At 43.0% G+C, this 12,706-nt stretch overlaps 1 protein-coding gene across 4 annotated transcripts in view; it reads left to right on the top strand.

The window, feature by feature from the left end:
* Positions 1-12,706, top strand: part of Pde4dip (phosphodiesterase 4D interacting protein) — a 182,630-nt gene that overhangs the window by 74,196 nt on the left and 95,728 nt on the right. For all 4 annotated transcript variants that reach the window (XM_050124746.1, XM_050124745.1, XM_050124752.1 and 1 more), the window contains 4 exons: positions 4,804-4,880; positions 8,137-8,260; positions 8,444-8,619; positions 8,898-9,015. In XM_050124746.1, the coding sequence (XP_049980703.1) occupies positions 4,804-4,880; positions 8,137-8,260; positions 8,444-8,619; positions 8,898-9,015 (495 nt within the window). The remainder of the gene's footprint in view (positions 1-4,803; positions 4,881-8,136; positions 8,261-8,443; positions 8,620-8,897; positions 9,016-12,706) is intronic.

Here is a 12,706-nt window from a genome sequence, read left to right as displayed (position 1 = left end):
CCCCCCCATGCACTCCAGGCAGGGTTTCTCTGTATAACAGTCCTAGCTGTCCTGGAACTAGGTCTTGTAGATCAGGCTGGCCTTGAACTCACAGAGATCCACCTGCCTCTGCCTCCCAAGTGCTAGGGTTAAAGGTGTGTGCCACCACCTCCTGGTTTCTCTAGATATCTTCATGCAACCCTGATGAGATCTACTGATATGATAAACAAATGTAGTTTGAGACCTACTTATGCTATACTTAGAATTTACACAAGAACACTTTCTTGTGGACATAGACAAACATGGCCAACTGTGCCATCAATTATGGGAGACTCATAGTTCTACACCCCGGCCCCCCTTTTCATTTCTCTTCATTACATATCTCAGTAGACTAAAGTGAAGAGAGTTCAGGTTGGGAATTCATGCTCAGCTGCTGGAGCATCCTGCTTTTAGTGTAATAATTTCCTTTCTATGCTATGAAGTAGTCTACCATATGATGGCATCTCATAACTTCAGTTGTCTCGGACAGAGCAAACTGTTACTGTTGTTGTCAGGAGTAGCCAGCATTTTAAATGTTGACAGCATGCCAGCTGTTTTTATAATTTATTTCATTTAGTCGTATTAATATCTTATGAGATTGGAGCCACTGTAGTCCCCTCGACAGGAGAAAACGAAGGGTTTTTGATGTGGGAGTGATTTCTTATTAATAAAGAAACTGCCTTAGCCCATTTGATAGGCCCACCCTTAGGTGGGTGGAGTAAACAGAACAGGATGCCTTAGAACATGCAGATTTTGTGCAACATTGCTTACAAGGGACCTTTGGGAGCATTGTCTGCTGACCAGTTGGTGCGTGTTAGAGATTCCATCAACATCACAAGAACTGATCAGGTTATCTATGCATCCTAGGATTTCTATTGGCTTTCCAGCTGTGAGATGTTGTTTATTTATTCAGCTGAATCTATCTGAGATGGCTCAGCAGACATCTAGACTTACCCATTTCAAGTTAAGTTAGCTGGGAATAAAGACCATCATTGCCAGCTGATGGTGGCGCACACCTTTACTCCCCCAGCACTTGGGAGGCAGAGGCAGGTGGATCTCTGAGTTACAGCCCAACCTGACCTACATAGTGAGTTCCAGGACAACCAGGGCTATACAGAGAAACCCTGTCTCCAAAAACCAACCAACCAACCAACCCCAAACCATCACTGTCAGTACTTCAAAAACATAGATTAAATTTGCTTTTGTGTTAGATTTAAAATCAGATGAGCAAAATGGCTCAGCAGGTAAAGGCCCTTAAAATAAAAGCGTGAGGACCCAGGGTTCATCTCCAGAATTCATGCAAAGGTAGAAAGAGAAGAAACAGTTCTATTAGATTATCCTCTAACCTTCATGTGTGTCATGGCATGCAACCCCATATACACATCAGATACAACCAACAATAATAATAAAATACAAATTTTGAGAAGACTTACACACATTTTACCCATTCTTCATCACTTTCTGAGCAGAGAAACGTTAACAAAGTTTAGCGAGTTCAACAAACTGCGCCTGCTGGTAGCAGGAACAATAGTCATCTTAGGAGTCCTCTTTCTCGGTGCCACATTCTGAGTGCCAGATCGATGTGAAACGTTACGACGTCAGAGAAAAGAGACTGTCACTGTCCCCTGACGGTAATGTTGAAGTTGTTGTTGATGACGATTATAAATACCATATTTATGGTATATGTGTTAAAGCACCGTTCTGGGAGGCTGGAAACATGGCTCAGTTGAAAAGTGTTTGCTGCCCAAGCACAAGGACCTAAGTTCAGATCTCTGACACTCATGTAAAATTGAACTCAGTAGGGACAGGCTTCTAACCCCAGCCTCGGGGGAGACAGAGATTCTGGCCAGTCAGCCTAGCCTAGTTGGTGAGCTTTAGGCTCAGAGAGAGACCTTGTCTCAAAATATAAAGATGAAGAGCAACAAAAGACACCTGACATCAACCTTGGACCTCCCCATTCATACACATGTACCTGTATGTGTACACCATACACATACCACTAACATGCACACATATACACCATCCTACATCCTTGGCACAGATAGTCCTTAGAATGCCACATGGGCTTGATATGAAGCTATTGAGCCTTTTCCTCATATAAATAAATTGAAATACTCTTTGCCAGTGGTTGATCTTTTTACAGGACTAGAATCGCCTATTTTTTTTTAATATGAACAGATACAAGTTGTTCAGTTTAATTTGAATATCCAAGCAATGGCAATGTTTACTATAATTTACCCAAGTATTGCAAGGAAGATGCTTAAGATTTAAAAATGATTTATTACTTATTTGAAATCCAGTTTGAACTGGACAGTCTACAGCTTTAATTGCTGAATCATGAAACCCTAGTGTTACACTTCATGTAGTATTCATGATAACTTCAAAATCACCCTTGGAAAGACCAAACTATCATTTTCTTCTTAAATATTGTACTGCGAGCCTTGAAGAAATTATGGTATTCTTTTCATCTGACATCGACCTATGCTGTACCTCAAGCCTAAAGCACAGACTGTTCCCTGCCATTCCTGCCAACATATCAGCTAGACCGTCACTAGCAAACAGGACCTAAAACACTGTGAGCCCAACTTCTTGCCTGCTAGAAAATGCTTACTAACCCAAATATTTAAACCAGGCTTCCACTGTTCCCAGGTAGTATTCCTGTCTCACCCATCTCCTATGAGACATGAGTTCTGAAATCTTTCATAAGTATCACGTGATATCCTTGTGTTGCCTTTGACACCAAGAAGTTGGTGGTTGGTACGCAGGTATCACGCTGCTCTGGCACCCCAGTGTGTGTCCCTTTCCTGCTCTTTGGCTACCGTACTTCGGCTGCTTTGCTAGCCTTTGACCTGTGGCCTCTTCACTCTTTTTTCTCCTTGTACTCATTGAATTTTCCAAAATTATTTTATCTTTGAGATTATAATACAACAACATCATTTACCCTTTCTCTTTCCTCCCCTCAAACCCTCCCATATACCCTTCCTTGCTCTCTTCAAATGCATGGCCTCTGTTTTTCATAAAATGTTGTTACATACTTATGTGTATGTAAACATATATATATATTCCTAAATACATAACTACAACTTGCTCAGTCTGTATAATGTTATTTGTATATTTCTAGGACTGGCCATTTGGTATTGGGTAACCAGTTGGTGTGCTCTTCCCCGGGGAAGACTATTTCTCCTGCTCTCTGCAATCTTGGTTGCCTGTAGTTCTTTGTGTAGGGCTGAGGCTGTGGTCTTTCCTCCATCCACCTTGGCAAGTCTATTGTTGTTGTCCTTGTTCAGCTCACGTTTAGACATTCATGCTAGTGAGACTTTCTGGGTGTATCTTCCGACATGACTGGTGTGTCTCTGATTGCCACTGGCTCCCCTCCAGTTTCCTTCACACGGCTTTCACAAACCTGCTGCAAACCTTCTTCGTCCCTTTCTTTTGTGTATTTCACATGTGTGTATGTGTGACATATGTAAACGACTGCATATATCTGTGGGAGAGCATGACCCAGGAGGAAGCCAGTCTGATGCCTCCTCTGTCACTCTGTTTTATTCCCTGGAGCAGGATCTCTCATGGAACTTGGATCTGGCTTGATTGGCAGCTGCAAGTCCCAGGATTCTGACATCTCTGCTCCTCGTCTTCCTTCTCGCCCCTTCACCTCTGTTTCTCCATGCTAGGGTCACAGGCACACACAACCACACCAGTTATTTTACATGGGTGCTGAGGAGCTGATCTTAGGGCCTCCTGCTTCTACAGAGGCATTGTTAGCCACCGAGCCCCCTCCCGGCTCCGCTAATGTTGTCCGTATTGATCTCCCATTCCTCAAATACAGCAGGCTGATTAATCTGCAGGGGACACACCTTGCAAACATAACTAAATCTTTGTCCCTACATTACAGGCATTCCTTTATTCCCTTCTTCTGTTTGCCAAATCTTACTTGTTGCTGCCTTACCTCAATAAGAATCATTCCCGACATAGATCCACCGCCAAAGACAACTAAATTAATAAAAATCCAATTGCATAATAAAACTTATGATACTGTTTTTAAAACACACACAATTTTTTTTCCTTAAATAATTAAACCCAGGGCTGGGAGACAGTTCAGTCTGGATAGTACTTGTCCTGTAGATATGATGACCTGACTTTGATCACCAGCACCTACTTCAAAAAGATTAGAAAAGGCGGTGTGGTGGCTTATACAGATAATCCCAGGGAAAAGCTGGGTATGGTAGGGTGACATTGGTAATCCCGGTGCTGTAGAGACTGAGACAGGTGGAGTTCTGGAGCCCACTGGCCAGACAGCCTCACCTACCTAGAAGAGTTCCAAAGTAGTGAGAAGCCTTACCTCAAAGGAGGTAGATAGCTCCTGAAAAATGATCCTTGGTGCTCTCTGCCAGACCTCTGACCTCTGCTGTCTACCTGCACATAGCCATGCACCCACCCACAGGAACACACATAACTAACCCTCTTCACATTTTAAAACATACTGTAGCCTATAGTGGCAGGAAACATTTGTTTTGCTATATATCTGTTCTCTAACATTTTAGAGAGCTGATGGCCTAGGGCATCACTGGTCATCCAGGGGCAGTGACAGACAGACGGGAAGCTTGGAGAGCAGCCCCGGGGAATCTCGGATCTGAAGAGCTTGTTTACAGATCCATCTGGGTGTCCACGTACGCCGAGGGTTCTGCAAAGGGCTGTGAGGCTGCGTGGACCAGAGCTGAAGTCAAATAGGAGTCAGGATAGCGAGAGGCAGCCGCTAGTGACGGTTAATGTCTGTGTGCTTTGCAGAATATCGAGCTGAAGATTGAAGTGGAGAGCCTGAAACGAGAACTCCGGGACCGGAAGCAGCACCTGGAGAAGACACGGTGAGTTGCAGGTCAAGCTCTGTGCCGAGCAGCGTGTGCACAGGAGCTCCGTCCTGCCCCGAGCTCCATCCTGCCCCGAGTTCCGTCCTGCCCTGAGCTCCATCCTGCCCTGAGCTCTGTCCTGTCCCGAGCTCTGTCCTGTCCCCAGCTCCATCCTGCCCCGAGCTCCGTCCTGCCCTGAGCTCTGTCCTGTCCCGAGCTCCGTCCTGCCCTGAGCTCTGTCCTGCCCCGAGCTCCGGTTGACTCACCTGAGAAAAATGGGTTCAGACGCAAAGTCCTGAACCTTAACCTTCACATTGGAATGCAGGTCTTATTGGGACATGAAGCCATGAATTTCATGTTTCCTCGGATGCATCTGTTTCTTAGTCAGATGTACCTTGCCGTGGATGGGTGAGTCTCGCAGAGCTGAGACTGCAAATTTCCTGCTAGAGAGGAAAGAACTAGTCAGGAGGCAGCAAACGCTGAGCGTTTGCAAAGAACATTTGTCAGAAATGATCAGTCAGTCTAAAAAACAGAAACAATATCAAGAGCTGGCATAATGTCTAGGGAACATCATCATTCTCATGTTCTTCTGGTGGACGTGGGAGTATGACATTGATTGGGGTATGGTTTATTAACTTTTAAGGTGAAAAGACTCAGGTAATCCCTAGAGGAACTCTATTCCTCATAAATAAAGGTGCCCATGAAAGGATCATTCTTTGTAATGGCAGAAAACTTGAAGCCACCCTCTACTAGTCGGCCAATGGCTGAACAGTACATCTGTCCTGTGGCCTATGACACAGCCGTTAAAAAGCAGGACCTCTGTTTGTTCTGGCAGAAAGCCCTTGATAGGGTTAAGTAAAGAGGAAGAGTGCTGAGCGCTGTTCACATCGCAAGTCTCGTGGGGTAAACGTGTGTCCTCATTTGGTGTCCTGTTGCTGCGATAAGTCATTGACCAAAACTAAGTTGGATTGGAAAGAATGTATTTTGTCAGGCAACAGTTATTGCTAGAGAAAGTCAGGCAGGAATTCAAGGCAGGAACTGAAGAGACCGTGGAAGAATGCTGCTTACTGACTTGCTTAGCGAAATTCCTTATACAATCCGGGACCACCAGCCCAGGGATAACACCGCCCACCTCCTGCATCAACTAATGATTAATAAAATGCCCTGCTGGTAGTGGCACACGCCTTTAATCCCAGCACTCGGGAGGCAGAGGCAGGCGGATCTCTGTGAGTTCGAGGCCAACCTGGGCTACAGAGCTAGTTCCAGGACAGGAGCCAAAGCTACAGTGAAACCCTGTCTCAAAAACCAAAAAGAAAGAAAGAAAAAAGGAAAATGCCCCTATAGACATGCCCACAGGCTTATTCAATGGAGAAAATGCCTCAGTTGAGATTCACACTTCACAGGGCAGCTATATTACATTGACAACTGAAACCAATATGGCCATATGTTTGCTTTATTATGCATAGAAAACAAACAAACAAACCTGGAGGGTTGCAACCAAACTCTTGAAAACCACTCTCTTTAGGGGAGTAAAGGGAGTTTTCTTCTAGTGGGAAGAAAACTTGATTTTTCCCTCCTTTTATATACTTTTGTCAGGATGGTTAGTTACTCTAGCCATTTGCCTTGGTACACACCTGCCAGCCTAGTATTAGGGAGGCTGAGGCAGGAGGATCAAGAGTTTAAGGCCAACCAGACTATGTAGAAAAGTCTTGTTGAGGCAGACTATGAAATGAAACATTGTCTCAATAAATGAAAAGAAGGTTAATTTTGTAATGTGTGGTTTCTGTCATTGTTTAAAAACCAGTTTTAAATGATGGGTGGTATAATATATTCTGTGATCCAAATGTGTTCAGTGTGATCTGATACCCCCTTTGTATCTATAGTATGGCTTGGGTTTTAAGTTAGCTAGTTAGATCAGAATTCTGAAAGTCATCTTCAGGTATATGTAATATGTTGGCATTACTAAATAACAAAGCAATAAGTAAAAGGATTTTCTTATTAGGGTGGAATCTTTGGTGGTATGTATTAGGAAAACTTGCCTGCCATTGTACACTCTAGAAAACAATATAGCAAAACACTTTGAGAGCTCTGTAACACTTAAAATTTTTTTTTTTTTTTTTATATCTATTTTGATAAGGGTGACATCTTTTCTTAAATATGTAGAATAGGGATATAGGGAGTTGAATTTATCTCTGGTGATGAAAATGTCCCCCATTCCCTAAAGCTCCTAGTCCTGGACAATCAGGTGACTTCTTCAAGGGATGCGAGGCTAAAGGAGAAGCTGGGTCCCTAAAGTCGCTGTTGTTGGATGCTTAGGTTGTTTCCTCGACTTTTGCCCCTTCCTACTTCACAAAGGCTACATGATGCCCACACCAGAAGATGGGTCTGGCCTCTGGAATTGTGCTGATTAGCACCCACTAAAAACCAAGGAATTCTGCAATCTCTGGGAACAACCAATTTATCTCCATGGAAAAAGTGCCCCAGACTTGGTGGTTAATAAGCCTATGATTTAATGCAGTTCTTCACTCTGAGAACAAGAAGATGGTTCATGGTTCTCAAAAATGGTTTAAAACACAAAACCGAACCGGAATTAAGATACCTCAGCACCTGATCTGGGCCCCCAGATTTCTAATCCTCAGATATCCAAGGACAGCTGTCGTTCCCTATAAATAAACTGGTGCTACCTTACCCCTTTCGTGCTAGTGCCTGGACAACCATTCCTGGGGATATCAGAGAAGCCACATGCAGCCAAAACCAGAGTATATTGCAGATTAAATGTCTGCTCTCTGCCTGGGACCTGGAACACTCGATAGGACTCTGTGGAGGTGTCCCAGACTCAGGAAAGGTCCTCCAGGCATTCCTGATTGGAAAGGAGGACGTTTCTGTGGCTGCCCAAATGTATATCATGTCCTAGCAACCTAAATGGAATGAGTATTTAAAACCAAACAGCAAGGTTGCAGGCTGCTAGCAAATCTCTCTAGGAGAGCCCTTTAAATGGGAAAGTCCATGACTGTGATCCTAGCTGCTGATTCCTTGCCTCTGTCATGAGCTTCTCTTTCCTAAGCTATTGCAATCATGGCAATCTCAGGGCAGCAGACCTACCCTGCTTGACAAGGAAGGACGAAGCTAGAGGTCCTAAAAGGTCAGATGCAAAGGCTGGACAGTGGGTCCTGGAAACAGCGTCACAGCACGGCTCTTCTTTCCCCTCCCCGTGTGAGCTGCTCTTGAAGCCGGGTGACTGCTCTAATAGCAAATGCTATGTCTGTGGTCTTAGGGCTGACGTGGAGGATCTCAACAGCCAGAATGAAGCAGAGCTCCGGCGCCAGGTTGAGGAACAGCAGCAGGAGACAGAACATGTTTACGAGCTCCTAGAGAACAAGATCCAGCTGCTACAGGAGGTGAGGAGTGTTCACAGGTCCACAGCGACCAGCGCAAGTGGTCCCCCAGAGCCTCTTCCGGGCCGCCCTATCTTCTGGCCTCTCTGATCTCCCTTACTTGTCTCATCCATCAGAGTCCCTGTATCTTAGCACTCCCGACCTAGGTGGGAGTAGACCACCGCTCAATTTTCCTTCTTTTCTCAGGAATCCAGACTAGCGAAGAATGAAGCCGCACGGATGGCAGCCCTGGTGGAGGTGGAGAAGGGGTGTAACCTGGAGCTCTCGGAGAAGCTGAAGGATGCAGCCAAGGACAGGGAAGATGCACCGGGAGACCGGGTGAAGCCTGACCAATACTCCGAAGCCCTGGCACAGCGGGACAGGTGGGTGTCTTCGGTGGTCTTTTTTCTTTGGCTGCCTTCCCTGTGTTCCCCAGGAGAACACACCATAGCTATGTCGCTCCTCCTTTAAGTACTGATAGTGGGCTTTTGGCCCTGTCTAAGATGGCATGTCCCTCTGCACCAGATTTCTTAAAGTTTGACTCTTCAGTGGCATCCAGTAAGAAAGGTCCCTAGTTTGCGGCAGGAGCCTAAGTAGAAACGGGTGGATAATTATGGTCTAATGATTACACAAAGAGATTCCTTTCGTTTCCTTGGCCCAGGAGAATTGAAGAGCTGAGGCAGAGCTTGGCTGCCCAGGAGGGGCTCGTGGAACAGCTGTCTCAAGAGAAACAGAAACTGCTACATCTGCTGGAGGAGCCAGAGAGCATGGAGGTGCAGGTGAGGGTCTGTCTGGGTGACCTGGGCACCAGGGTCCTAGCTCCTTGAGCACTTGTTACTGGTTGGTGTACCACAAACCACTACCCACTTTGCCGCTTATAATACAATGTATCTTTAGCATGCAAGGTTTCTTGTCAGAAATCTAGATGAGGCTCCTCTGGGTCTCAGTTTAAAATCTCATGGGTCTGAACTCCAGATATGGACTAAGTGGCTTATCTGGAGGTGGACCTTGGGGGAAGGATCTGTATCTAAGGTTCCATGCTGCGCTGACAGAATTGATTTCTGTGAGGTAGTTCAAGTCACAGAATAAAGACCGTTGCCCCTCTATCTCCTCGCCTCTGGAAATTCTGCTCACTTTTGTCATAGTTGATGTAGTTGTACAGCTGTGCAGTGAATTCCATCATGCTTGTCTGGCAGTATTATTAGGAGCAAATCTTTCTCTCTTACACCCCAAGGGGGTATAGATACCAGAGGATTATATGGACAATCTTAGGACTCTCCCAGCAATGCGGAGGGATTTATACCTACAAACAATGCTTTTTTTAAAAAAATATTTTTATGGTTTATTTAACTTTATTTTATGTGCATTGGTATGAAAGTGTCAGATCCCCTGGAACTGGATCTTCAGACAGTTGTGTGGTGCCATGTGGGTGCTGGGAATCGAAGCCGGGTCCTCTGGAAGAGCAGTCAGTGCTCTTAACCACCGAGCCATCTCTCCAGCCCCAAACAATGCTCTTTTAAAAATAAGCTTTATTTTATATTTTTTGCTTTTTTTGCAAAAAATCAGGTGTTCGTGGGTGTGTGGACTGATGTCCGGGTCTTCAATTCAGTTCCAATGGTCCTCCTCTCTGTTTTTATGCCAATACCAGGCTGTTTTCAGTACTGTAGTTCTGTAGTAGAATTTGAAGTCAGGGATTGTGATGCCTCCAGAAATTCTTTTATTGTACAGGATTGTTTTGGCTATCCTCAGTTTTTTGCTTTTCTGCATGAAGTTGAGTATTGTTCTTTCAAGGTCTGTGAAGAATTTTGCTGGGATTTTGATGGGCATTGCATTGAATCGGTTGCTTTTTGGTAAGATTGCTATTTTTACTATGTTAATTCTACCTACCCAATCACATGGGAGATCTTCCAATTTCTGGTGTCTCCTTCAATTTCTTTCTTCAAGGATTTTAAAGTTCTTGTCATACAGATCTTCCTCTTGTTTGGTTAGAGTTACTCCAACTGTTATTTGTGGCTATTGTGAAGGGTGATGTTTCTCTTATTTCCTTCTCAGTCCATTTATCATATGTATAAAGGAGGGCTACTGGCTTTGTTGCTGTTGTTGTTGTTTAGTTAATCTTCTATCCTGCTGCATTATTGAAGGTGTTTATGAGTTGTCGAAGTTCCTTGATAGAAAGTTTTTGGTCGCTTATGTAAACTATCATATCATCAAAAATAGTGAGAGTTAGACTTCTTCTTTTCTAATTTATATCCCCTTTTGTTGTCTTATTGCTCTAGTTAGAACTTCAAGTTCTATATTAAATAGATAGAGAGAGAGTGGACAACCTTGTCTTGTTCCTGATTTCAGTTCAGGATCACTTTGAGTTTTTCTCCATTTAGTTTGATGTTGGCTGTTGGCTTGCTGTATATTGCCTTTATTATGTTTAGGTATGTTCCTTGTATCCCTGCTCTCTCCAAGACCTTAATCATGAAGGAATCTTGTATTTTGTTGAAGGCCTTTTCAGCATCTAATGAGATGATCATATTTTTTTGGTTTGTTTTTATGGTGGATTACATTGACAGATTTCTGTATGTTGAACCATCCCTGCATCTCTGAGATGAAGCTACTTGATCATGGTGGATGATTTTTCTGATGTGTTCTTAAATTTGTTTTGCCAGTATTTTATTGAGTATTTTTTCATAAGTGATATTGGTCTATATTTCTCTTTCTTAGTAATGTCTTTGTGTGGTTTAGACATTGGGGTAATTGTAGCCTCGTAAAAAAGTTTGCAATGTTCCTTCTGTTTCTACTGTGTGGAAAATTTGAGGAGTATTGGTATTAGTTCTTCTTTGAAAATCTTGTAGAATTTTGAAGAAAGCATATTTAACAAATGGCATAACTGGATATCAACATGTAGAAGAATGAAACTAGGGCTGGAGAGATGGCTCAGAGGTTAAGAGCACTGACTGCTCTTCAGAGGTCCTGAGTTCAATTCCCAGCAACCACATGGTGGCTCACAACCATCTGTAATGAGATCTGGTGCCCTCTTCTGGCCTGTGTACATAATAAATAAATAAATGAATCTTTAAAAAAAAAAGAATGAAACTAGATCTATATCTATTGCCATGCACAAAACTCGAGTCCATATGGATCAAAGACCTCAACATAAAACCAACTACATTGAACCTCAAAGAAGAGTAAGTGGGACGTACACTTGAACACATTGGCACAGAAGACCACTTCCTAAATATAACCTCAGTAGCACAGACACTGAGAGAAACAATTAATAAATGAGACCTCCTGAAACTGAAAAGCTTCTGTAAAGCAAGGACATGGTCAACAAGACAAAACAGCAGCCTACAGAGTGGGAAAAAATTTTCACCAGCCCCACATCAGACAGAGAGTTGATCTCCAAACTATACAAAGAACTCAAGAAATTGGTTATCAAAAGAACAAATAATCCAATAAAAAAAATGGAGTACAGACCTAAACAGAGAACTCTCAACAGAGGAATCTAAAATGGCTGAAAGACACTTAAGGAAATGTTCAACATCCTTAGTCATCAGAGAAATGCAAATCAAAACATCTGTGAGATTCCATCTTACACCTGTAAGAATGGCCAAGATAAAAAACACTGATGACAACTTATGCTGGAGAGGATGTGGGGTAAAGAGAACACTCCTGCATTACTGGTGGGAGTCTAAACTTGTACAACCGCTTTGGAAATCGTATGGCTATATCTCAGAAAATTATGAAACAACCTTCCTTAAGACCCAGCAGCACTACTTTTGGGTATATACCCAAAGGACATGTGCTCAACTATGTTAACAGCAGCATTATTTGTCATAGCTGGAACCCATGGAATACTACACAGCATTAAAAAAAATGGCATCCTGAAATTTACAGTCAAATGAATGGATCTAGAAACCATCATATTGAGTGAGGTAACCCAGACCCATAAAGACAAATATAATATGTACTCACTCATAAGTGACTTTTAGACATAAAGCAAAGAAAAACAGCCTACAAATCATAATCCAAGAGAACCTAGACAACAATGAAGAACCTAGGAGAGATTTACATGGATCTAATCTACATGGGAAGTAGAAAAAGACAAGATCTCCTGAGAAAATTGGGAGATCATGGGAAAGGGTAGAGGTGGGGAGGGAATAAGGGGAGCAGAGAAAAAATATATAGCTCAATAAAAACAATAAAAAGAAAGAAAAGAGACAATAGCAAGAAAATGTAATTAATAAAAAATTAGCTTTATTATAAAAGCCCTTGCAAATAAATAAAAACATTATACATCAAAACTAACCAGACCTACAACCTAAACAATTTAATGAAATTGAAATTGTATATGTAACAGGATCGCGGGCCCTTTGTTTGTCCTGCCTGGCTAGCAGAAACATAGAAACTGTATTAATTAAATTATTGCATGGCCATTATATCTAGCCTCTTCTTGGCCAACTCTCACATCCTGATGTAACC

This window comes from Alexandromys fortis, unplaced genomic scaffold (assembly GCF_014885135.2).
Source record: "Alexandromys fortis isolate MF-2015 unplaced genomic scaffold, M_Fortis_MF-2015_v1.1 scaffold_235, whole genome shotgun sequence".
In the NCBI taxonomy this organism is placed as follows: domain Eukaryota; kingdom Metazoa; phylum Chordata; class Mammalia; order Rodentia; family Cricetidae; genus Alexandromys; species Alexandromys fortis.
Note: the sequence above shows the minus strand (reverse complement) of the source record. Positions and strands in the feature narration are given on the sequence as shown.